Below are 24,739 nucleotides of genomic sequence, written 5' to 3'. Positions count from 1 at the left end.
CTTAAACTCATTGTACATTGTACAGACACATTCTTTAACAACAACAACAACAACAACAATAATAATAATCATCATCATCATCATTATCTTCATTATTTATATAGAACATTTTTCTTTGACACCAAAATCTCTAAGTGCTTTACATATAAGAAATTAATGGTAAATATATTTATGACAAAATAAATTGATAAAACATTCACTAGCTATAAAACATTATATATATATGTGTGTGTGTGTGTGTGTGTGTGTTTAATGTAATATTAAGCAAACATAAACACATAAATAATAACGATAATAAAATAATAATAAAACACTGATCTTTTTTTGATATCCATGATTTATTTTTTTACTCTATTTTCTTAGTATTTAATAATAATAATAATAATAATAATAATAATAATAATAATTCTTTATTACATTTTCTACTTTTTCTTATTATGTACTTATTATTTTAATCAAACAAAATAATACAATTGCTTCAGTTTTACTGTACTGTTTTTTTTTTAATATATATTTCACTTAATTTTAATATACATGCTTTATTTTTTTATTTCATATTCTGCTCATTGCCGGGTACCTTTTTTTGTTAAGTCACGTGACCGGAAGCAACTGTCCCTTCGAGGTCAACATGGCGGCGCACAGCGCGTGAAGAGGACACCAGCTGCAGCTGGTTAAACGCGGAGAACATGTTTAAGACGCCATGTAGTCGTGCAGCAGGTGGGGGAGCGTTTGTGTAATGCCACGGCGTCTATAAACGCGCCGATAGAAAGAAGTAGCTATGGTTAGAAACGCTAAAAGGGCCTGTATTGCCGGTGGCGTGTTAGCCGGTTAGCTTAGCCTCCATAGTGCTGAATTAGAAAGAAGTTAGCGGTTTAGCTAACACTAGCTTGCTTTGCTATGAGCCGGTTGGGGGTGAAGCCTAAATGCGCTTCTTGTGTATAGTAGTGCACTACTTAGGGCAGTAGACGCCTTTATTTCGTACTCTATGTAGTGCACTTGTGTAGGAAGTAAGGAGTAATTTGGGATTCAGCCCTAGCTGACCTTACATCAGGCCTCATTAGGCGAATTATGACTATATTTTCTTAATTATAATCACATTTTTGCTCTGCAATTATTAATTTATATTAGGTCAAGCATTTGTTTTGTGTTTAATGCCAATGTTAAGCAAGTACATTTTAATTCAGTAGTTTTATTTGTAGCTGAGATGCTTGTGCAGTGAACAAGTCCTAAATCAGAGATCTTTAGTAACACAGAAACAGTGTGAAATGATTAAAATGATTTTCTTTTTGCTAATAAGAAGGACAGAGGCATCATGGTGCACAGTGCTCAGATGCAGCTCCTGTTAGGACACACAGCACAGATCAGTAAACATGGTTATATGGGTGTGTTTATTTATAGAAAGCTGTAAGTGTTGACCTGATGAAACCCTGCCAGCAATCCTGGTATCTGCTAGATATTAAATATTTATTCTCCAGTCTCCATGCGGATGTGCAGCCATGATATAACCTGCAGTACACATCCTACTCTATCCATTTTTTTGTTGTTATCATATAGTGCAAGCCTGCATGCAAAGTATCAGATGACAAAAGTTGTGAGAGATGACGTCTGCATGTACACTGGAATGCAGTGTCATTTCTTCATGACCGTGGTGTTGATAGTGTATTAGTCATTAACATGCATGCACAGCGTTTATCAGATTCACACACTCGCCTCTCATGCAGTAGCATTTTATGTTCCTGTGTACTGTACTGTACTGTATGTGTGTATTCCTGTGGATCATGCTGTGTGTGTGTTGCTGTATTCATTTGTATCATACTGTGTGTGTGTGTGTGTGCGCGTTCCAGTGTACTGTACTGTGTGTGTTCCTGTGGATTGTGCTGTTTGTGTGTGTGTGTGTGTGTGTGTTCCTGTGTTCCTGTAGTCCTGTGGACTGTACTGTGTGTGACCCTGTGTTCCTGTGTACTGCACTGTACTTGGTGTGTGTGTTCTTGTGTTCCTGTGTTCCATACTATGTTTGTTCCTGTATTCCTGTGTACTGTACTGTGTGTGTGTTCCAGTGTACCATGCTACTGTGTGTGTGTGTGTGTGTGTTCCTGTGTACTGTACTGTGTGTGTGTTCCTGTGTTCATGTGTACCATGCTACTGTGCGTATGTTCCTGTATTCCTGTGGACCGAACTGTGTGTGCGTGTTTGCGCTAGCCTATATTTCTGTGTACCATGCTACTGTGTGTGTGTTCCTGTATTTCTGTGTACCATGCTACTGTGTGTGTGTTCCTGTATTTCTGTGTACCATGCTACTGTGTGTGTGTTCCTGTATTTCTGTGTACCATGCTACTGTGTGTGTGTGTGTGTGTGTGTGTGTGTGTGTGTTCCTGTATTCCTGTGCCAGTGCTGTTGTGTTGCAGCATGGGCTTGAAGAAATGACAGTTTGTTCCAGTGTATCCCCCTGATGCTGTTTCTCACTGTAACTCATGTCATCTGACATGTTGTCTGTACAGTGGGGTCCAACAGTCTGAGACCACGTTAAAAATCTGGATTTCTTTTATTTAAAATTACAAATAAACAGGTTTTAGAATTTTTTAATATTTAAAACAAAGAAAGTAAATGTTCGATATCTTGAATATTTAATATTCAAGCTTCTGCACTATTGAAGCAGGTGATCAGACAACACTCTGATGGATTTGATCTAAAATGGATCATGAGGTTTTGCACAAACTTGTGGCGTCCAAGTCCAAGTGCACACTGTCATTAAACAAAAAGGAGACGTGACAAATAATAAGAAACTTTAAAATTCATGTAAATATTTCTAAGATTCTATTTTTCACTCAAGTTGTTGTCAATAATATAATTTGTAATGAAAATTATTGTAATAAATTAAAAAATTGAGGCATTTTCACTAGTGCTCTCAGACTTTTGGACCCCTGTGTATGTACTGTGTATGTTATATGTATGTTGTGTGTATGTTGTGTGTATGTAGGCTTGTACAATATGATCGTGATCTGATCACAAAATATTGTGATTGTGATATGCTTTGCAGAGCATTACGTGTATATTTGTATAATCCGAATGTGCTATGGTTAGAGTTCTCCTGTACTGTCAGTGTTTAATATAGTGCTGTGTTGTTTTTTTTCTGCATTTACAAAAAAAATTGCTACTATAATATAAACCATATCATATTCATCTTATGTTATAAAATAATTACAGTCTGCTTTTTGAGTGTTTTTTCTAATTTTTTTCATTTATGTGTGTATAAATAATATATGTAATGTATAATAAATAAATACACACACACACACACACAGAGTACAGTGCAAAAGTCTTGGGCACATGCAAAGAAATGCTATAAAGCAAAGATGGCTTCAAAAATAATGAAATTAAAAGTTTCTACATAAAAAAAAAAAAAAAAAAAAAAAAAACTATAAAGAGCAGTAACCAGTAGTTCTGCAAAACTAATGTTTGGAAATCTAAAATGTTTTGTACTGACTCGATAATGAAGAAGTCATAAAATAAAAATCTATAGCAAAAATAGATTTTTTTTTGTACTAAAATTGTACTAATTTTTTTTGGAATGTCCTGAACCTTTAGCATGGTTCTATGCAGAGTGTTTTGCTTGCATATGCTCCTTATTTTATTAATTTATTTATTTTAAAGTGGATAGAATTTGGACTCAGTAAATTTTGCCCCATGCAGCCTACCATTGTGGCTTTATTTATTTTGTCGATCACGTTGTTCTGCAGGTCTGTTTGGTGCCAGTGTGAACCCGACGCTCCTAATAAACGCACGCAGAAGTCAGCCGAGTGTCCGGACTCTGGTGCAGCTCTGCAGGAGCGACCCAGCGCAATGGATCACCTTCCAGCACCTGCGTTTCCTCAAGCGGCAGGTACGATTTCCAGTGGGTTTATCAAGACCTCCTTCTTACGCTGACACTGGAGACTCCTTCTCAGCTAAAGCAGAAGTCAGACCAAAGAGGAAAAAAATTCACCTGCTGGAAAAGTCAGTTCAGAAAAGGGCGAAAGGATGCAGGCTGCTTCTGGAAGAGGTTACTTTCACTTCGCAGAGAAGTTATCTAGGTGAAATTTGACCAGTGAATTCACAAGCCTCAGTGTTGTGAGGCATTCACACTAGGCATTTTGTGTCTCACTGTTTTCATACTGCTGCTGGGAAAAGAAAAGGCTGTCTCATCCAGTGAAAGAGACTAGAGGTTTATGTGCTAAAATTCTTTTCATTTTCTTCCGCTCTCGATCAGCTAGGATGTTCTTATTAAAAGACAGTTTTCAGGCAGTTCAGTATGTAGCACACTGAAGGGTAGAAAACATTCTGCAGTTATAAAACTTTATTTCCTGAATGTACTAAAATGTGCTCTCGTACACAAGTAAAGACAAAAGTATAATTTCAAGTCTGAAAATTTGTGAAAATATATGTTGAATGAATGAAAGCATCAGTAAAATCTGATACCACACATCGTCCCAGTGGAAAAAGTGCGTTTTTTTTTGTTTGTTTGTTTTTTGTTTTTTTTTTTTAATTAAAAACTGAAAATCAGAATGTCTCTAGATCATATTGAGTTGTTTGTACATTCATGCATTGAATCACTCAATCATAACATACCAGACTATACCCTTTTTTTTTTCCTCTCTCTTTTGTTTCTTAGTATGTGAATGTGAGCAGTGTTCTGAGCCAGGGAGCCCGGCCGAAGCAGGAGCCGGCGATCTCCACGCTGGAGGAAAGAGATGATGCGGTTCTCAGGCAGATCCAGGAGATCCCAGACATTAAACCCGCGTCCGATGTGGAAGGTCCAAGCACTGCTGATGAGCCGGAGGCAGTCAGACAGGCTCGGATCGAGGCCCGGCAGTGGAAGGAGCTGAGCGTAAACTACTCCGATTTACCGGGGATCTACGCTCGGCTCTCAAAAATCAAACTCACGGGTATGACTGGTTCCAGCATGAGTCTTTGATTTGGGTAACTTGGACAAATTTTGGAAAGAAATTGAGAAATTTCTCATTTTAGAAAGAAAGTTTTTAGAAATTTTGGAAGTAATTTTTACAGTAGTGTGGAGGTAGGGAGGGGAAGCAGTTTCTGATCTTTCGTTTTAATGCCGCAATTCTCAGTTCTGATTGGTCAGAAGATGATGAAAAATATTTCTGTAAATGCAACTCTGACTAATGGTTAATTAATTCAAATCACAGGTTTGTATTTAATGCACTCGTTCGAATACGCTATCATTTCTATAGTAACAGCTCGCTTATGTAAACAGCTTGTGTAAGGAGTCTCCAGTGTCGGCTCTTTGTAATAGTCAGAGATAAAGCTTTAACTTTCTCGCTGTGGGAAGGAAGTGGAATAAGGAAGAGGAAGAAGACATCTTGGGATGTGATGTGCTAGGAAAATGATCCGCTTTGGGGTGGTAACAGTAACTTCACTTCATCAGAAACCGGCGTTGTTGTTGATGTGCGTATAACAGCACGTGTCAGAGTGGTTTTATTCTTCCTTACTCAGTGCATATCGCTGTTAGACCTCTTGTGCCTGGTCAAATTCTGTATGAACTTTCATGATGTGAACTTACTCAGAACAAAAATCCACCATCGAATTTGTTCTACTTTATTGAAACGCAGATCATTAGATGTCCATTTTTGTATCCAAACATGTTTCTCTTTTCTCTCCCGGTCTCTCCTCAGCGCTTGTGGTCACAACAGCGGCAGCGGGATTTGCCATGGCTCCTGTGCCCTTTGACCCCATCACCTTCACGCTGGCCACAGTTGGAACAGGTCTCTCTTCATGTATGGCCAATTCTATTAACCAGGTCAGTCACTTTATACAAACATCCATTACTCACAACATGACCAGGGAACTATGCTGCATTCGACCAACTTAGAACTCTGTATTTTTGACCTCCATAAAGTCAAGCTACAAAGTTGGGGTAAAAAACATGAACATCTCCTTGTTTGGCTTTTGTTAGCAACAAGCTAGCCAGATAACTGTGATGAGTGATGTATATTTTTCTCCTCAAAACAGTGAACCGTACAGTCAGTGTTACAGTTTTAACAATGAATATTACTGTATATACAGCATAACTCATTTAAAAGTAAAACGGTGCTGCTGTGTTTACTGTTGATGCTGTGAGCAGCCATTTTGATTTGAGGTCACTTGCTGAACTCGGGGTTGAGGAGACCGGCCTGAGTTCATGAGTAGGATTTCCGAGTTGAGGAGGTGTTCTCTTTGGCTTTTCCAAGTCGGAGCCCAGAAATTCCGAGTTCCGAGTTTTAGTCGAATGCAGCGCTAGACAGCTAAACAGTTCCTAGAACATTTCCATGCTACATTTCCTCTGCACCACAGGAACCTTCTGGAGAATAATGTTTGCATGGTGAACATGAGATTAAAGTTCTGTTGGACATGTAAGATGTTACTAATAATTTTAAATTTACAGTAAGGACCGTCACACATTCAGAGTGCAGTGTCATACTTCATATCTGTTTCTCACAGACACAAATGCTGCTGAATAATTTCCTGTTCTCAATGGTGGCACTATGCTTCTGATAAGCTTTAATAATGGATTGTTGGGGGAAACATTTTTTATTTTTTTGGTTTGTTTTTAATAAACCATATGATGGATAAGGGGCCAGTTAGAAATGTTAAGTACAGCAAGATTCTCTCTGATAGTTCCTAGTCCGCAGAAGAATGCCTACTCTGGAGCAGGAACTAATAATCATCCTGGAACGACACTCCAGGAACTAACTAATCCCCTCTGCACTGATACTGTAAAGCATTATTTACTGCTTAGTCTGTATTAATCCACTTAACTAGCTAACTAGTTTGCCATACATGATGTTAACTACCACTTTTCAGCCTAGTCAGTTAGATATCTGAGCCAGCAAAACATGGGACTGGGCAGTACACTGGAGCTTTTACTTGGCTGATACAGTACCTAATACATTTATGACTTGTATTCCACATGTATATGTGGCCAAGGTCAAGCCCTCTAGCCTTATCTATGACATTCTGCTGTAGACACAGGTGTTGTTATGGCTTATATGGAAGTTAACTAAGAAATGCCTGTAGAATCGTCCATCCCTGCTGGTGTGAGCAGTGAGTGCTTGTAGGTGCTGTTTATTACTTTCATACACAGTCGTTTACAGTTATAGTTAGGTATCTTCAGACCCGTATGAAAGGTAATGTAATTTTTGTTAAACCAGATTTAGTTAAACAGGGCTTTATGGAGGTCACTGAGCTTACATTCTGTGTGTTTCCTGTAATGGCTGTTACGTTGTTCACTGAGAGATCCATTTAAGACAAACTGGCTGAGATTCAATGATGGAGAATACTGAGTACCCATTAATCAGTCACACTTTGGCCAAAACATTTGGAAGAGAATATGTCAAAAAATATAATATCACGCCACATGAAGATGATTTTTTTGATAGATGATATGCGTCATGATATACAGGGTTGGTAACCAACTGCCAGTGAAACAGTAGTGTTTCATTTTTAAGAAAAAAACATGAAATGTCAACAAAAAAAATTACTTTAAAATGAAAAAAGTTAATAAAAAAAAAAAAATAATAATAATATTTAATCTTTAAAAAAGAATAAAATGGTTCAGTAGAACGTTAACATCAGATTAGCTGCTTCTAATTAGTTTGCAATTACTATTTAAAAAAAAAAAGAAAAGAAGAGAAATCATTGTACCAGCCACAGCTCAGAACAGTGTATTGTGATGGAGTTTATTTTGATATAATATATATGTTATACTGATATTATATAATTGTATTTCTCAGCACTAGTCTAACTTATTTTTCCCCCTTGAGTACATAAATTATATTTAAATGTAAAATAATCATAATCATTGTGCCTAGAAAGTTTGAAGTACAGTATGCTTCAGTCAGAAATATGAGTCAGACCCTAACAGTGAGCTGTTTGTCAGAGCACTGTTGTGAATAGTTGGAGTCTGTGTGTACCGTAGCTAATAACACGCTGAGTAATGAGCCTGCGTTTACAAAAGCGTCGCTTTTGAGCGCCATCTCTCCTGCGTTTAACCTCGTCTCTGCTCAAGCTCTCCCGCCGCAGTAATGAGCCTCTAGCAGTGCTGTGATTTCTGTATTGTTTTGTTCGCTCGCAGCGAGATGGATGAAGCGCCGCTACAGCGCTGGCACGACTTCACCGAACGCCCAATAGAGTTTCATTGCGCATTACGCAAACACAAACACTCCGTGTGGCCTCTCATGGCGCACTTTTTTTAGGCGGACGGATTGAGCGAGAGGGAGCTTATTCTCTGCTTCTCAACCGACTCGTTTGCATTCCTCTCCTGCTGCGGAGCTTAGAAATGTGTGCTGTGTTATGCTGCTCTGCTTTGATTTTTTTTTCCCCCTGCTAAAAGCTTTTGCCAGACAAAACTAAAAGAAAAGAGAGAGAGAGAAAGAGAGATAGAGAGAGAGACTGTAAAGCAGCATGTACAGTTGCACAGCAATCAGTGGCTACTTTCATCGCTATGATGTCGTTCCGTGCAGAAATGCCATCCATGCCTTTAGAATATCAGAGTAATAGCTGGCACTCACATCAGCCCCAGCCTGAACTCCATTAAGGCACGGACGTGCTCTGTAATTTAGAGAAGGTTGTGATTGGAACGCCACGTTCTACCCTCGGGGGCAGAAAGCAGCTCACCTCACCACTCCGACTGTACAGAGAAATTCCTCCATTCTCTGATTTACTCGTCCTCAACCTGAGCAGCATCTCAGCAATGCAACTGTAGCTTCTTATTACTGCACTGACTTATTACTACACCTGAACAACACTTCCTGTAGCGCTGCGTATGCTGTACACTAACCCCAAAGACTACAGGAAAGATGCCTTAGCATTAAAGTAAAATAATTTTTTTTTTCTGTCTATAATTCATGTTCCCCCTAGCTGACAGAATCCATATTTCATGCTTTCAGCATGTTTTTGGTCACCTTGAGAAACAAGAACAAGCTATCTCACTATCAGATCATTTTCTGTCTTCCTACATGAACATCATTTTAGCATTATTGTCTTTCCAGACACAAAGTCATAATTATTGTCCATAAAACATTGCTTATTAGGGACGTGTGACTTAAAAAAATTCATGAAATTCAGACTAAATTGTAGTGTTTCATGCTGAAATTGCAGTAACATCCAACAGGTAGATATTAATGTAATATTATGCCTTCCTCTACTGATCCAATTTGTGAACACGAGTTAATATGTTTCATCTTGTACGTTAGTCGGTAATGGTTGTACAAGTCTTACCCTTACTTTAGCTGGAAATTATTTTAGCTGGACTTTTTAAACAAACATCAAATTTCTCAACCACTGCATTTTAATTGCTATTTACATGCAATAGCGTTGTCTAGGAGCCATTAGTTATTTTACACTTTATTTTGTGGTTTATACGTTATTTTCCAACGTCTTTCTTATACTGCAGTTATTCTTCTGTAATGTTAAGTATAAAATAAAATTCTTGGGGCTTGTTACCAGGAACCTATAAAGTCCTCTGACACTGGAGCCTCCTTCCAAAAATGTAAAACATCTTCACCATACCAAAGACTAGATGTTTTTTCTTTGTTAAATACAAAGAAGTCTCAGTTTGCTGAGAACTGCTGCTGTTTCGAAAATTAATCAACACCTTCCGGCCAATCAAAATCAAGAAATCAACAGTGCTGTGGTACAGATAAGTATAAACTAATCTGATAATTACCCTGATTAGTGCTTGGACCCACAATGGCTTCACACTCACATCTGAAACCTATCACCATAGTATATTACCTCACTTACTGATGAAATAACTTGTGCGGGAAATGTAAGTTGAGTCCAGTCTAGCACATTTTTTTTGCTACCAGTGTGTCTTCTGAAGTCTGTCTGAAAAAGAAAAAGAAAAAAAATTATTGAAAATTTCTTGAAGTTAAGTTTTTATTTATCTAAATGTTGTAATATCTGACAGCACAGCATGTCTGCTATATGGTATCACGTACACTTTCATTTCCTTTCTCATGAAAATGGTACAAATTCAGACAGAATTTGTAGTTAAGTGAGAAAAAAAAGATCTATGTAATGTAAATATGAATGACCTTTATGGCCTAAAGGTTGCATGTCTGACATGCAGAATGTATGGTGAATGTACCGGTGTGTGTAAATAAGTGTCAGTTATTAGAGAAATGTCAGTAAAAAAAGCAGGATTTCCTGTTCCTGCTCAGTCATTCTTGTTATCTTTGGTTCTGGATGCTGTTTCTCTTGACTCCACAGAGGTGTTGAAGTGGATCACACCTAACATATTCCACATGCACGCAAACGTTATCCACACATACACACGTACAAATATCGTCAGATAAACTTACGTGTCACCTGTCATGTCTTAAGCACAGCTGAATCCGCCCTGGCTTCAGGGCTATCGGATTCAGCTGAATTTAAATGAAAGCTGTGGGTGTTATTGCTTAAAAGCTTGCCAGTGCCTCAGGGGTTAGAGTTAAAAAGCACAGATTTCTGGATGCATTACAGCTTCTGTTTAGTTAAATAATTAGCTTGAAAGAATGAAGAACATAAAATCAGTAGAGTTCATGTAAGTACACATATTCAGTTAAATTCAATTAGCATAGCGCTTTTAACAATAGACATTCTCATAAAGTAGCTTCTTTTTTTTCCCCCAATAATCAGAATGTAGATTTAGATCTCTAATGAGTAAGCCAGTGGCGACATTGGGAAGGAACATTTCCCTGAGATGACACGAGGGAGAAACTTTCAGAGGAACCAGACTCAAAAAGGAACAGATCCTCTTCTGAGTGACACCGGATCATGCAATTATAAATCATTAATCTTCTACAAGTGTATACTAATAAGTAAAACAGTACTAAGTGCGTTGAAAGGATGTTGAGTATGAGCAGATTGTGAATAAGAGTCGTGGGATGAGCACAGGACAGTCTTATGATTACAGCAGCAGTTCTTGGGAAAACATCTACAACATCCAGGTGAGATTACACACTGAGGATTTTGGAAAGTGTAAATCTTTACAGTGACCATGTGGAACCATCCACAACAGCAGAAGGTGCGTCACTCCGACGTGCGGAAACTCCAAGCAGAACTAAAACATTTGGATGAATCAGGCAGTTTTTCTTTCTCAAAATAAACACATTTGTGATATTGGAGCCATTTTCACATCGCTGAGGTTTTATTGGAAAGCATCTCCACAGTACAACATGGACTTTGTTCATGCTCAGCCACATCCTGGATATTTAGTGTGACTGTGATCTCAAATCCAAATCCAAGTATGGAAAACATTTTTAATAGCATTTGGCAGTCGCTTGTATTCAAATCACCTTGTACACTTGGAAAACACATCTGTCTGCTAGTTTATATCTTCCAGAGTCTAAAGACACAGACAAGCTAAGGCACTGCCAAGAACAAGAGTCAATATTGATACATGGGAATATTAATTATAAAGCCAGATTACATAAGCCTTTTTAAGAAGAGATTGGTGTTTAAAGACAGCAAGGGAAAAGCTTTAATTCTACCCTGACACCAAAATGTGGAGTAGAAGTTCTGGTTGTGCGTTCACGTTGCTTGGGTTTTGGACCTCATTTAATTGGCAATTGGAAAACAAGTAAAAAATATGTCTCAATCTCAATGTACCAAAATAATAAATCCAGAAATCATTTCAACTCATCATCTATCCATATATTTTCAAACTGATTTTAAGATCATTTTAATAATTTTGTGGTTTATCTACCTTACTGAAACGTTTGTTATCGGACTTACCACTGGTTCAGGTCATCAAACAGCAACTTGCTGGTGAATCAGTAAATTCCTCTGAAGAAAAAAAAAAAAAAGTAAACCAGTGAATGTTTTATAACTATAATAACTGTAATCTTTAAAAAGTGCTATAGATATGTATTATATTATTTTAATGTATTTGAATTTTAATGGGGAAAAAATTGAAGATAAGTTTTGGATCCATGAGAACTCAACCAGGATTAACACCTGTGATCACATGTCATGCTTGAGGCTTGTCTGAAGTCCTAATTGAGAACAAACAGTATGAGGGAGCGGCACTTAATTTTTCCATGTCAATCATTTGTTATAAGACCAGCACGCACATCCCTGACAAATATCAAATGAAGTGAATATTAAAATATACTCACTATATATAAACAAAGCGATAGTTTACATGTAAAGTCCCAGTCAGTCTGAGCTGTCAACTACAGCCTCTAGCAAACAACTGGACTAGATCTTAGTTTACAAGGCTTTTAATTAGCTCTGCTTTATTCTGTGTAGATGGCCTTCTCCAGGCTTGTGGAGCTCCAGACTAATAGGCTGTGCGTGTATTTGAGGTCATTCAATCTAGACGTATAGGTTTTGAAGATGGCTTTCTTGTGGTTGGCAAGTAACATTTGCACCAAAACTTCACTCCACACATGGGGGATTAGACAGAGACCTTGTCTGCTCCTTTATCTTGCTCCTTCGGTTACTGCTTCATGTGTACACGCACTTAGATCTAATGCAACCATTGAAACCCGCCGTATGCAAAGTCTCTGGGGGGAAGTTAGAGAGTTTTGTGTTGAAATTACATCTCTCACATAGTGTTTATTCATTTTCACAAACACATTAAAATGTGTAGTGTATAGTTGCATGGAAATGTTAATGTTGTTAATTTATTTAACAGTCATTAAAGTGCCAGGATAAAAAAGGTTCTTGCCTTAAGGCTAGTATGCATTTTATACTTGCTTACAGTACGTGCTGCTAAGAGTTGTTTTTGTTCCTTTGGCCAAGAGTGCAATTTTCTTTTGGCATAATTACACACATAGAGGCTCGGCACTCGTAGAGCGACACCCCATCACCTGCTGCAAAGCGACACGGCACTCTTTGATGTGCGCCACACTGTCCCGACACATCCACCGTGCAAACCTAGACAGATCTTTACCTGGGCATAGGCTAAATGACCACACCTAACTCACTCTGTGTTTTGTTTCCACATGTCCAAAGAGGAAAATAAAAGACAAGGTGGAAGGAGACACCTTTTGATGTGGTGCCAGTTTTTTTAAAACCCACCTTTCTAGTTTGCCACAGCTTTGGTGCAGTTTGTGTGATCAAAGACGACAAGCCTCAGTCGAGGAACACTACAAACGTTAAAGCAAACGGAGCAAAGCACGGTTAGTATCAAACTTAGACACTGCTTTTTGAATGTTGGGATGTATTGAAAGAGTCCAAAGTTAAGTTGAGCATTTACGTGCCTTGCTCAAGCACCCAACAGTGGTTCACTGGAAGTCCTGGGATTTGAAGTTTGTCAATACTACTACTCCCACTGTCAAGAGGGGAAAAAGAGGGAATTTGCCCCATGGCTAGGCCTGAACAAAGCACAGAAGGATCCGTTGGCAAGTGGGTCCGTCTTATTTGATCAAAATATTATTGTCGAAACCATTGTCCCAGGCCTGGACATTATATACAACAAAACTGTACCTCTGACTACTGCTAAATGCACTGCTAACCCCTGGCCTGATATGGAGAGATTGCAGTTTGTGAGTAGTCAGGTGTTGTGGTTGAGTCACCAGTGTGACAGCCAGCTAGGTAATTGGTGCTTCCTTGGCGTGTGTCTTGACCGTTAAGGGTGGTGAAATAATAACTGCTAATCAGTCACCGTATCCCTTGAGTCACGTTAGTGTGCGTGCATTCATTGTCATCACTCAACATGAAAAGCAGAGACCCATACATTCATGCCTGCCGAGGAGGCCTAAGCTGCTCTAACACCCTTAGGGAATAGGCTGGAGCCACACAGCAGTGTTGTGGTTTCTTCTTTTACGTGGAACCCTGTTTAGAAACTGCCTAGGATGGTGTAAGAGTCCACAGCCAATGAATGATGGCGTGCCTGGGTTTCTGACATTTCCCCATGCTTGGGAAAGTAGGGAATAAGTGGAGTCTGTTTGTGAAGAACTGTTTCTGTTCAAGCACTGTTTTTTTGTTTTTTTTTCTTTTTCATTTGCTGTAAACTTACCAGCTGGAGCAAAGAATTTTAACACATCGTATAGATCCGGTTTTGGTTCTGTGCAGTAGCTCCAGTATGCACACAACCTTCCTGTAACTCCAAGTATTACATGTCATGTTTCCCCACTGTTTGATGTCTCGTGGTTAAGTTCAGGTTTTAGCAAAAGTGACCATTTGCCAAGAAGGATGCCAGTGCGATTATTCTCATGAAAAGAAAATGAGAATTTTTGGATTTTCATTAACTGCTGTTGTGATATATTGAGAGGAGCAATCAGCGAACCACCACCACTCATATGCCTGTAGCAAAGAATGTTCCATGTAACACACTAAAGGGTTTTCTGACTTGTACTTTAGGAGGAACCTCTAATGGACTACATCAAAAAAATGAGTCTACTCAGTGTACATCAAAATAGTCTCCCAGGATAGTTATAGTTACCATAGATGAATTACACTATGGGGGTTAAATCTAGAACCTTTTGAGTGTTCTGCATATAACCCTATATTAGATTGCCCATTGGAAAGTAAAACAAGAATGTGTGAGTATCCCAAGGACCCTTGACTTTTATCCCCCTAAGCGTTGTTTCACATATGCAGTATTTTGTCCCTTTGAATTGATGGTGCATTTTCCTCTTCAGTGCGGTTCTTTAGGCAGGTGAGAACATAGCCCATCACACCCAAGTGCAGATCAAAACAACCGTTTCTAAAGTGCCTGACTGAGGTGGTCTTGGTCTGCTTCCAGTCGAACTCCTGTGTGGTATGCAGGAAGTGAACCAACCATGACGTTTACTTTGGGTTGCAGGTGACATTTTTTTTTGTAGAGCCGAACTGCTAAACTGAGCTGTGAGGGGTAAGCGGAGCCAAAGGACAGAGTGAGTTTATTTTCACACCCCTCAGGGAAAGTTTCTTTGCTTTTGGTTCAGTTAGCTATGTGCAGTGTGAAACCAACCCAAAAACCTAAAGTATCAATTATAATCATATTCAGACTTGGCAAACAGACTAATGGTAACTATGAAATCGACTTAATTGTTTATCATGTAGTCTGGATTTTTGAATCTCTGGGATGCCATAGCCATCCTTGGCTGGGACTTTAAAAGAGCATAATTGACTCTGCTGTCTGAGTGGGAAGGATGGCTTTTCTCTTAGCCTTGCCAATCTAAGCGACGCTAACCATTAGCTGGTCTCTGTTAGCTTGTGTACAGAAAAGGGTAGTTACCAACCTCTGCCAAGCATGTTCAGATGATATTGTGCGAGTGCAGCAGGCTTCTCATGTCTCAGAGGAAGCATGTCATCACCCTCTCCATTTGGTAGCTGGCATACAATATGCCGGGCTGGAATTGGTTCCCAAAAAAGTCTTAAATGTCATGCAATGCCTGAAAAGCATTCTTGCTGTGTCATGAGTTGTCTTCTGTTTATAAAGCATCAGCTTTTCCAGTTCAGTAATTTGTTCCCCACAAATTCCTAGCATTTACATTCAGATTTTATGCATAAATTAGCGATGGTTGGAAACCCCACTATTGCTTGCCCCAGCACATCAGGACTACCATGCACTCTGGACAACCAAGGCACCACTGCTTTCCTGAGCACATGACTAATATCTTTTGTTTCATCTTTCCCTCATCGCTTCTTCAAAGCAGTACAAAGCAGTTTGTATGTTTCGCCCTCTACAACCTGAGCCACAGCTACAGTCTTTCATGCAGTGTTTACTTGCTCTAACACTGGTATTTTTTGTGTTCACACAGCTGTGGGATGAAGCAAGTCATTATTGATTGAACTTGTCAACGCAGGTTAAGATGATGTCGACGCTAGAATGCAACGTGACTGCAGGTTCTCCCAAGTCTGCTAGTCACTGGGGTTATGAAAGCTTCACTAATGACATGGAAGCATTATGTCAGTGACAGCCCGTCTTCTCGTGCAGGTGTTGCAAACAAGTCGAAATTCTTCCAATGTTGTCTTTCCTCATGTGCAAATATTGACAAACTATTCAGTATATGTGTAGTGCGCAAAATAAATGTGCATGTGCTGAAACATCTCGATATTCGCCATTCACAGTATTCTCATGATGGACATTTCCTGTGTTGTTCCAGGCTGTCTAAGTACACATCATTTAAAAGATATATTGATACTGTAATGCGTGAGAAAGGGTGATATGAAATTGTAATGGCAGTACCAAACCAGATAGATACTGTAACGAGTTTATGATTTATTGAACAAACTTTTTGATGCTAATATGGTTAACATTCATAACACGAGCATCACATCATGCTTTCTGAGACTGCTAGTCTCAAATCATGACCAAAGAATTTTTGGGATTCATGATTTGTGATTTTTATCTGTGGCAGAAGATTTTATAGGGTACACCTAGCTTAATCACTTAGCCTATGCAACCCCTGGTATACATTGGTGCATCAACAGGGTCATTTATCTATGCTTATTTCAGAGAAAAGGTTTTCCCAAAAATACTTTATTTCTAAATTAATCATTCCATTATTCACCTGTATTCCCACATTCATGGTTTAATTTGGCACATTTCCAGCTGAAAAATGGAACTTGTCTGGAAATTCCCTAGTGAGATAGGATGTCTTAACCCACCCCCCTGAGAGCGACCCCACCTTTAGCATGTGTGACTCAAGAAGCACTCAGAGCCATTATAATGCAAATATGAAAGCCTGCCACGGAGAAGAAGCATATCAAATCACGCTTTGAATTGATTAATGGTGCAGCATAATTCCTGTTTTGTTTAATGATTAGTAGTTACAACTTGCCTTGTGCCTTGCCATTAATTGAATACTGAAGCATGATTGCCATTATTTGGAAGAAACATGCTGTATGTTAATGTATCATTTGCTTGTCATTCCGACATGTTTGATTATGTGCAGCGGTTCAAGTCCCTGTAATGCTGTATCTTATGAATTTTAACTTTATTTAACCATAGTAGGCTGCTGAGACGAGGCTGGATGAGAACGCACCCTTTGGCATTTGTCTTTTTCCTGTTTTCTGGTGTATTGACATCTGGAGTATTTTTCTTTGGGGTTTCAAATAGCACGAGAAACAGAAGTCTGGCATCCCATGAGAATTGTCTAAGATGACAAGCATCTCTTACTTGATCTCACTCGTCATAGAGAGGCAGACTGGTAGTCGCCTCCATGTTGCTCCCATACATTTTTAAAATCCATATTTGCATGCATTCAGAAAGAAAAAAGTAGGAATTTTAGGAAATAAACAAGAATTGTGTTCCTGGACTAAAGCACATTTATAATAATATGACAGTCTAAAAAGGCATTCTCAACATCTTGTATTGTAATTTGAATTAATCTTTTTCTAATTTGTCACTAGTGATTGTTGGGAGTGAATTACAATTTTAATAAATCAGCCGAGCTATTTTGTTGCCGCAGTTAAGTTGCAGAAACTGCATCACCCCCGTACCAGTACTAGCTCCAACACTAAAAGTACATTATAACATGTATAGTGTGTGACAAGTTAATGATTTTATGTTTAAGACCTTGGTGCAGTGCTGAAAATTGGCCAACCAGTTGGAGCAGCTTTAACGACTTTTATTTTTATTTCAAGAGAGAATATATTATTCTCTCTTGCTGCATTAAGTTGTGATCCAAATCTAAACATGATTTGTAAGTAGGAGCTCTTTTGGCCTACACTGTTCTTTTGCCTCCTGAAGAGAAACTCTACATCTTGGACACATCCCAATTTAAAGCTCATCCTCCTCTGACAGCTCACTATGTTCGTCTGGGGTCAGTGGGACCAATATGAGTTCTCAATGGCTTGTTGCTGGTGCTGGAAGGCCCATCAGTAGTAACTAGATACCACACTTCCCCAAATTGTATCACAGAGCAGTCTGTTCCCTCTAAGCCATGAAAATGAGCCGTTCTTTGTCCATTTCCCAGAGAGATCCAGGGCGATATGCTTTCAAGCGGTATAAAAATTCCATGGCCATGGCAACATGGCTCTGCTGGACATTATGGTGGCTGTTGTAGTTGTCACACTTGTGATCAATTTTCCATCCCCATCCTTGCTTTAACCCAATTTAATATTCTTTGCCTCCATTAGGAATCAGAAATTAAATTAAATTAAATGCTCCCTAAAAATGTTCTACTTTTCTCCCCCCAAAAATTACTGGTGGGATTTGCTGTGTGTTCCCTTAATCATTTATGAAGGCTATATCTCCATCAATAAGCATGTTAGTTCCACTTAGACTGCTTAATTGACTCTTTGAAAGTGGGATGGTTGCCTTGTAACAGGTGTGAACTTCCAAAACAAATGAGTTATCCTTGTTCTAAGCTACAGTTGGCAGAGGAGACCTTTTGCCAAGGCTGTTTTCAGAGAACTAGCATTCCAATTTCTGCTTAAGTCTCTCAATGCAATTATGGATGGCATTAAAAGACAGGTTTCTTCTAATCACTTGGCACCGCGGAACAAGATCTTGCATGGTGGGTGACTTTCATAGAGTTTGGATACAAATTAATATTTAACCAGATGGGGCTGTTTAATAATTAATTTTCTGTAAGACTTTGGTGGCAGAATCCTCTCGGTGGCAATCTATGTCAAACTTGACATGATGGCGCATTATGCTGCCAGCTCCACATGGGTCCCCGTGCTTTGTCTAATAATCTGCAAATGATTCCTTGCTATCTATGATGTGAATTTCTGTGTGCAAGAAATATTTCGAAATTGGCTGTTCAGCTTTTAAGTTATGTTATTGACTGGCACTGGTACATTTGGCTTGATTTGTTTTTGAATGAGTCAAGGTTAAAGTCAGGGACAACATCTTTGACCTTTCCCCCTTTCATCATATTGAACAGAACCCTGCATTACAGTTGCTTGGGGAACAATACTGTCTGTACAGTAAGTCCGTATGCTTCAGGAATAACATTGTTCTGCTTGATACGTGTGCATGAATAAAATATCAACTATATCCCTAATGTGTGCAATGATGTGGATTTGCTTGTGGCAGCACTGCCTCGGCAGGGGCAAATCTGAGAAGATGTAATTATAGCATGGATCACGTCTGGGCAATATCACGGCTATATCTCATGTATATTGCAGCCCCTGAACATTTTCCTGATTAAAATTGTTAGTCTTTTGCATGCCAGGGTCACAAAAAGGTCATCGGCTGGTAAATGAATGCACCGTTAGATCTATATGCAACTGGCTTTTTGTCAAATGCTGTGACCAGAGATCCCCTTTTGGAAGTTTGTATTAGCAAAAACAAGTGAATACAACTATTTTACATCTGGTTACATGATTGGTCAAGCAGAAGAATGATCTGAACTCTGAGGCAAAATTAATAATGAGGTTGCTTAAGACTATTCACATGTTCATGCAGGTTTCTTGTATCAAATGCAGTCATGTCAAGTTTGTTTCTTTGACTTGTGGCTATTTGTACTCTTTATCCTAAAGCTGTTTGGTCAGCCTTAGGCTATCTCATATCTCTTGGAGCACATGTTGAATTCAAACCTAAGAACCTGCTATGCTGTATGAGTTTGTGGTTTAGAAAGTTGCTTGTCGTCTGTCTTGCATCTCTTGAAGTTTCACTCAGTTTGTGTCATCAGCACTCGGCAAACCAGACAAAAGACGTGTGCCTCTAATCCTTTTCTTTCGGACCCCAAGGTTGAAGGCGTGTGCCATTTCTTTTCATGATCAAAGGTATTTGCTTGCAAAGATTATGCTGTTGCATGAGAGGTGTCTATTTGCTAGGCTTTGTTTACCCAGACCCCTACCACAAAGAGATTTGTCAAGGAGGAAGTGTAGTACATCGCTACCTGTTTGATGTTTATGGAGAACAGACCATGAAAGGCCAGATTTCACAGACCTAAAGAACCTTGAAAATATTGGTAGGATTACTAAACAGTTCTGTTATTTCATTATTTTGGAATTCATTATTTCATTAAGCTTTGAAACAAGTCACATCAACTGCTCTTCACTAGAACCAAAGAAGAGCCTAAGATGAATGTTGAAGCATCTTCAAAATTATCTCCTTGACACATGACTACTAAACATCAGGTAATCCTTGCAACATGTTTTGACCACCATATTTTATGGTGTTGGCCATTTCCACATGTCAGTGTATCCCAAGGGAACTGCTAGATGTTCTGGTCTTGAAGGTAACTCTCAATGGAAAATCAGGATTTAAAAATCTGGCTCCAGATCTACATATACTTTCTCCACAATACTGTACAAGACTTGGTGAACCCTTAATGCAGAATGATATGTACCCATTTTCTTTGTGTTGAAACATTGTTGCATAGTATTGTGTGTATATATACTGCTGTTTGATTAAGCTGGAGTTGGAGACAGACTCCTTGAGAATACACGGATACCAGTGGAGGAGCACGCTCTTGCCTTTCATGACCTCCTGGGTTAATCCATTCCCCATCCCTGAGGCTGAAGATCATGGGCTTTGGTGTACACATCCCTCTAGAGGGTATATGGTGGGTTTTTAATCCTGCCTTGTTTTTTTTTTTTCACTCCTCCTGTTATTCTGAATATTTGACATTCTTGAGGCAGTTATAACAGGAATATTCTGATTTTACTTTGTTAGGCTTAGTTTGCTGTTACTTTTGTTCCTCTGATCAAGGGTACCTCTTGACCGTATTCTGTCTCTTGAGGCCAGGTAAACATGCACCCAGCAAACCCCTCACCAAATTGGAAGCCAAGCTCTTTGTTCAGTTTCTTGGCACATTGTGCAAGGATCAGGCACTGCCACAAAAAAACGCTCTGTGATCTGATCTACAAAGGGGATGTGTTGCACACCGACAGTGGAGCTCAACGTGAGGAGATTTCTGTAATAACCCAGTTTTCCCATTGTTAACCCATCATTGTAGGTTCATCAGACAATGAGGATGTTTTTCATTTGTCCGATTAAAATAAAAACAGTAGACATGCCTGAAGATGGTTCCTGTATTTCAGAGATTTGCATAGATGAGTTCTGAAATGCTAGGCACCAATGAACTTTAGATTATCTGGGGGGATTCATAACACCATACCTGTCAATTTTTGTGTAATTGTGCTTTTGGAAATAGTACGTGGTTTACCTCCTTCTGTCTTTCATTTTGTTTTAAATGTTGCAATGTTGTGGAAATGAAGGTATCTCCTTTTCTCTTCCATGATGCTAGGCATGCTTTGGTAGGTTTTCAGGGGGATTTGCATGTTAACTTAAATATATGAGCAGTTTATTCAGAGCAGACATTAGGAGGCTATGAAAAGTGCCAATTCCAGCCTTTTCCCCCCCAATGTGAGTCAGTTAAAGGTAGATGTTTACTGAGCCTCCTTTTCTGTGTCACCCTCCCTCCATCTCCTGATGGAGGTGACACTCAATGGCAATAGGAACACTCTATTTACTACTGAGATGCGTGGCTAATTAACAAAAGGAGCTCTGTTAGCACCATGCCTGCAAGCTAGCACTGAATGTTAATTTTAACCCACTGGAGCAGTTTGTGGTCAGGGCCATTGCTGGTGAAAAATGAAACAGAGCTTCACCATGAGCAAGAACGTCCTGAAGGCCTAGAGCTACAAGGTTCTAGCTAGTCCCAGGTCCTCAGAAGCAGTTCTCTCTTGGCCTTGTTGGATTTTCTTCCTTGAAGAAAAAGAGCTGCCTGGGCATTTTTGCCGGACTGCTCTTAATCTCAAAAGGGAGATTTTATGGCACAGCAGATGGTGTGCGATTTTCATTTGCAGAGCTTGGCATGGATCATTCGGACTGCTTTTTAGAAACCTGACGTAGGACTCTACCAAGGTTTCCCATCCCCATAAACATCTATCTTGTTGTTTCTTTAGCAGGGAGTGGTCTATTTATTTTTAATTTTCCTTTGGTTAGTTGCATATTGTGTAACTTAAAGATTATGGTTTCCACTCAGCTTGCTAAGTATCGTTTTTGCAAGTACCTCTGCTTTATCCTCTAATTTTCTTACCTATGTGTGTTTTATCAAACTGCTGTTATCTTGATTTTGACCTGTTTTTCTGATATAAAACTCAGTTTATGAAGGCCATTTTAGCCTAGGGGTCATTGTTCGTGACAGCTTTACATACTTTTAAGCTTTGCAATTGCACATTTTCTTGTCCACCCTGAAATGAGGTGACACATTCTGGTATGTCTTTAAAAGCATTCTTTTGCCAGCCCTTTGCTTGTGCACTAATAGTAACTCTCGCCTGAAAGTCTAGGCACAGCTCTAGCACTGCACTTAAGGGCCAAGCTGTTTGTGAGTCTTCCTGATGCTAAATGGGGGAAAAGCATTGCTCAGCCTTTGGGCTTTTCCCAAACAGTGTTAGCAAGCTGTTAGAGGTTTCATAAGTGAATTTTTTTAGGCTAGTTATTTTAAACTTTGCCAGTCAAACTGATTATGATGTGGCAGTTTTCACAGCAGATTTTTAGATGCATTTAGATACATTGTCCAAACCACATTTTGTTATTTTCGAATAAGTAGTTTCTGTTTTTTTTTTCCCCTCCTGTTAAGCATGTTTTAAGATTCATCATAGTTAACAGCTGTGTTTCCTCTCTCTCACACCTTTGTGTTTGCTGAGGTTTTAGTTTTAGTTCCAGTGTGTCTAGCATGTGCAAGTGGTCATGAAGAATGGTAACAGTCAAGTCCCACTTTTACCTCCATCCAGACTGGCAGAATTTTATTTAATTGATTTTTTTTCCCTTTTCACTGCTATATTTGAGCATGTTAACACTTATACCAGACATGAACAGCTGTAACTAAATTGCATGATGCTTTGGCATCAGTACAGTGGGCACCAGATGAAAGAAAAGCCACGTCTCATTTGTTTATTTTGATTATCTGATTAATTTGGGGGAAAAAAAGTAATGCCATGATGATGCAGTAATTTTCTCTGTGGTTACTGTGACAGCTTTAGCCCAGAGGTCTCAGCCTTTCTTTGCCATCCTGGAATGGTGTAGTTACAGATTAATGTGTGTGAGTGACAGGAGGATGGGCTGCTGGGTGCAACAATACATCAACAGCAGAAAAACGGCAAAGTATGTCATTTTTTTGGAACTGGGTGTGACTCGGCTGAATGGTGCTGAACCATCATTAACCTGGCAGGTCAGGAAGTAACCTTTAGAAAAGCAACCCAATAGTTTAACGGATTAACATGACTTAGTGTTTCCGCACAGTGATCATGGTGTTTCTTTGTGTATCTCTAGTCAGATGGATACACAATGTAAACTTGATATGGCTCAACACGGGGCCTTGACCTTGTCATATACACGTCTGGAGCTATACATTTTCCAGGCTTCCCTCTTTCCCCCCTACTCTGCTCTTTCTCTGTTCTTCAGAAGTCACACTCCTCCCTCACTTATTGGGATTAAAAGATGATGGAGTCAGGAGCAGCCATATCCTGTGTAGGAAGCGGAAGCACTTTGTTAGCAGTGTGTCCTTTGTTGTGGAAATGCGGGTGGCAGTGATCGATGGTGGTCGTGCCTTTGTGCACCGTAGAACAGCTGCTCTTACCAACAACTTAACAGAGCTGAGTAGAAGTGTACAGATGATTTCGCTGATCAGAATCAGTAGTTTGAAATATCATTACGGTAATGCATCCAGCCACAGGTTTTTTTTTTTTTTTTTTTTGAGGAACCTCTTGACCAAATTTTCAGGGACTGTTTTTTTTTTGCATCCGAGGCTTATGTTTCTCATGTGCATCGATCCCTCACATCCATTTTCCTCTTAGTTCTTCATCTCACCTGTTGACTGATTCTCTACCATGGTAGATGGCGTTATGAAAATTTCAAAGATCAAAGCTAATGGTTTTGGGTGCTACAGCTGCTCGTGTCAACTGCGTTTGAAGCCTCTTTTTGTCTTTATCAGAAGTTTTTAGTAAATCAAGTGTACACACACAATTATCTTAGACTAGGGCTCAGGATGCTGCTGCAGTCACTGAATTATCCTGAAAGTTTTTAAAGTTTAATCAGGTGAAACTTCTTGGAATCGGTCTTCTCACGAAGCTTTGTTAGAGATGCATTACAACTGGAAGTGTTCTGCTTTCTGCAAGTCTGAAGGACTTTATTTTTATTTATTTATTTATTTATTTATTTATTTTTAGGTCCTATGATTTCAGCAGCGATGGGAAATACTGCAGCAGTGGTTAAATCAGTAGCCCGGGAAAAAACCTTTTCTTTGGTATATTACTTTTTTTTTTTATTTTTTATTTTTTTTTACCTGATCGTCAAATAGGTTCAACAATCAGAAAAAGCGTATTAATATAAAGCTGTCATTTGTCTTCCAGTTGGAGCTACTGTCAGAGCTGCTGTTATACAAAATAATTTTTAGGTTTAATTCTTTAAAAAGTAAACCTTCAGACCGATCTGATATGAGTATACAACAGACCCGAGATATAAAGTATGTATAACAGATGATAACATAAACCCATCTATTTAAAAAGTGCACTGAAGCATGTCTCTTTGTTTTTTTGTGACGTGTGTTTATTTAAAGTCTGTGACACCAGGTGGGAGTTTATTCATTTGAAAGAATGTTATTTGGAAAGTTTATTCATTCTCCCTTGCTTTATTTATATTTATATTTTTGTTGATTTATTGAAGTATTCCCCATGCTTCTTCTCATCCAGGCTTTCTTGGCTGCTGTCCTTTTGCTGGCGTTTGTACTGCGCTATTTCTGGCCATCAGGTCATTCCCTCATCTCGGCCTGTCTGTATCCCGCGTATGTTCTGACAGGAACCATTTTGCTCCTTTTTACGGGCAGATGGTTGACTGCCCACCCCGAGGACCCGGCGGAGGAGCTAACAGGGCCGCGCTCGAGTG

At 39.1% G+C, this 24,739-nt stretch overlaps 1 protein-coding gene across 1 annotated transcript in view; it reads left to right on the top strand.

Annotated features, from left to right (window-relative positions):
- The first annotated feature begins 600 nt into the window (after positions 1–600).
- Positions 601–24,739, top strand: part of LOC113527748 (protoheme IX farnesyltransferase, mitochondrial) — a 44,874-nt gene continuing 20,735 nt past the window's right edge. The window contains exons 1-4 of the mRNA XM_026915834.3: positions 601–717; positions 3,738–3,880; positions 4,649–4,922; positions 5,670–5,794. Coding sequence (XP_026771635.3) covers positions 687–717; positions 3,738–3,880; positions 4,649–4,922; positions 5,670–5,794 — 573 coding nt within the window. The 5' untranslated portion in view covers positions 601–686. The remainder of the gene's footprint in view (positions 718–3,737; positions 3,881–4,648; positions 4,923–5,669; positions 5,795–24,739) is intronic.

The sequence above is a fragment of the Pangasianodon hypophthalmus genome, chromosome 12 (genome assembly GCF_027358585.1).
Source record: "Pangasianodon hypophthalmus isolate fPanHyp1 chromosome 12, fPanHyp1.pri, whole genome shotgun sequence".
NCBI lineage: Eukaryota > Metazoa > Chordata > Actinopteri > Siluriformes > Pangasiidae > Pangasianodon > Pangasianodon hypophthalmus.
This window is presented reverse-complemented; position numbering and strand designations above follow the sequence as displayed.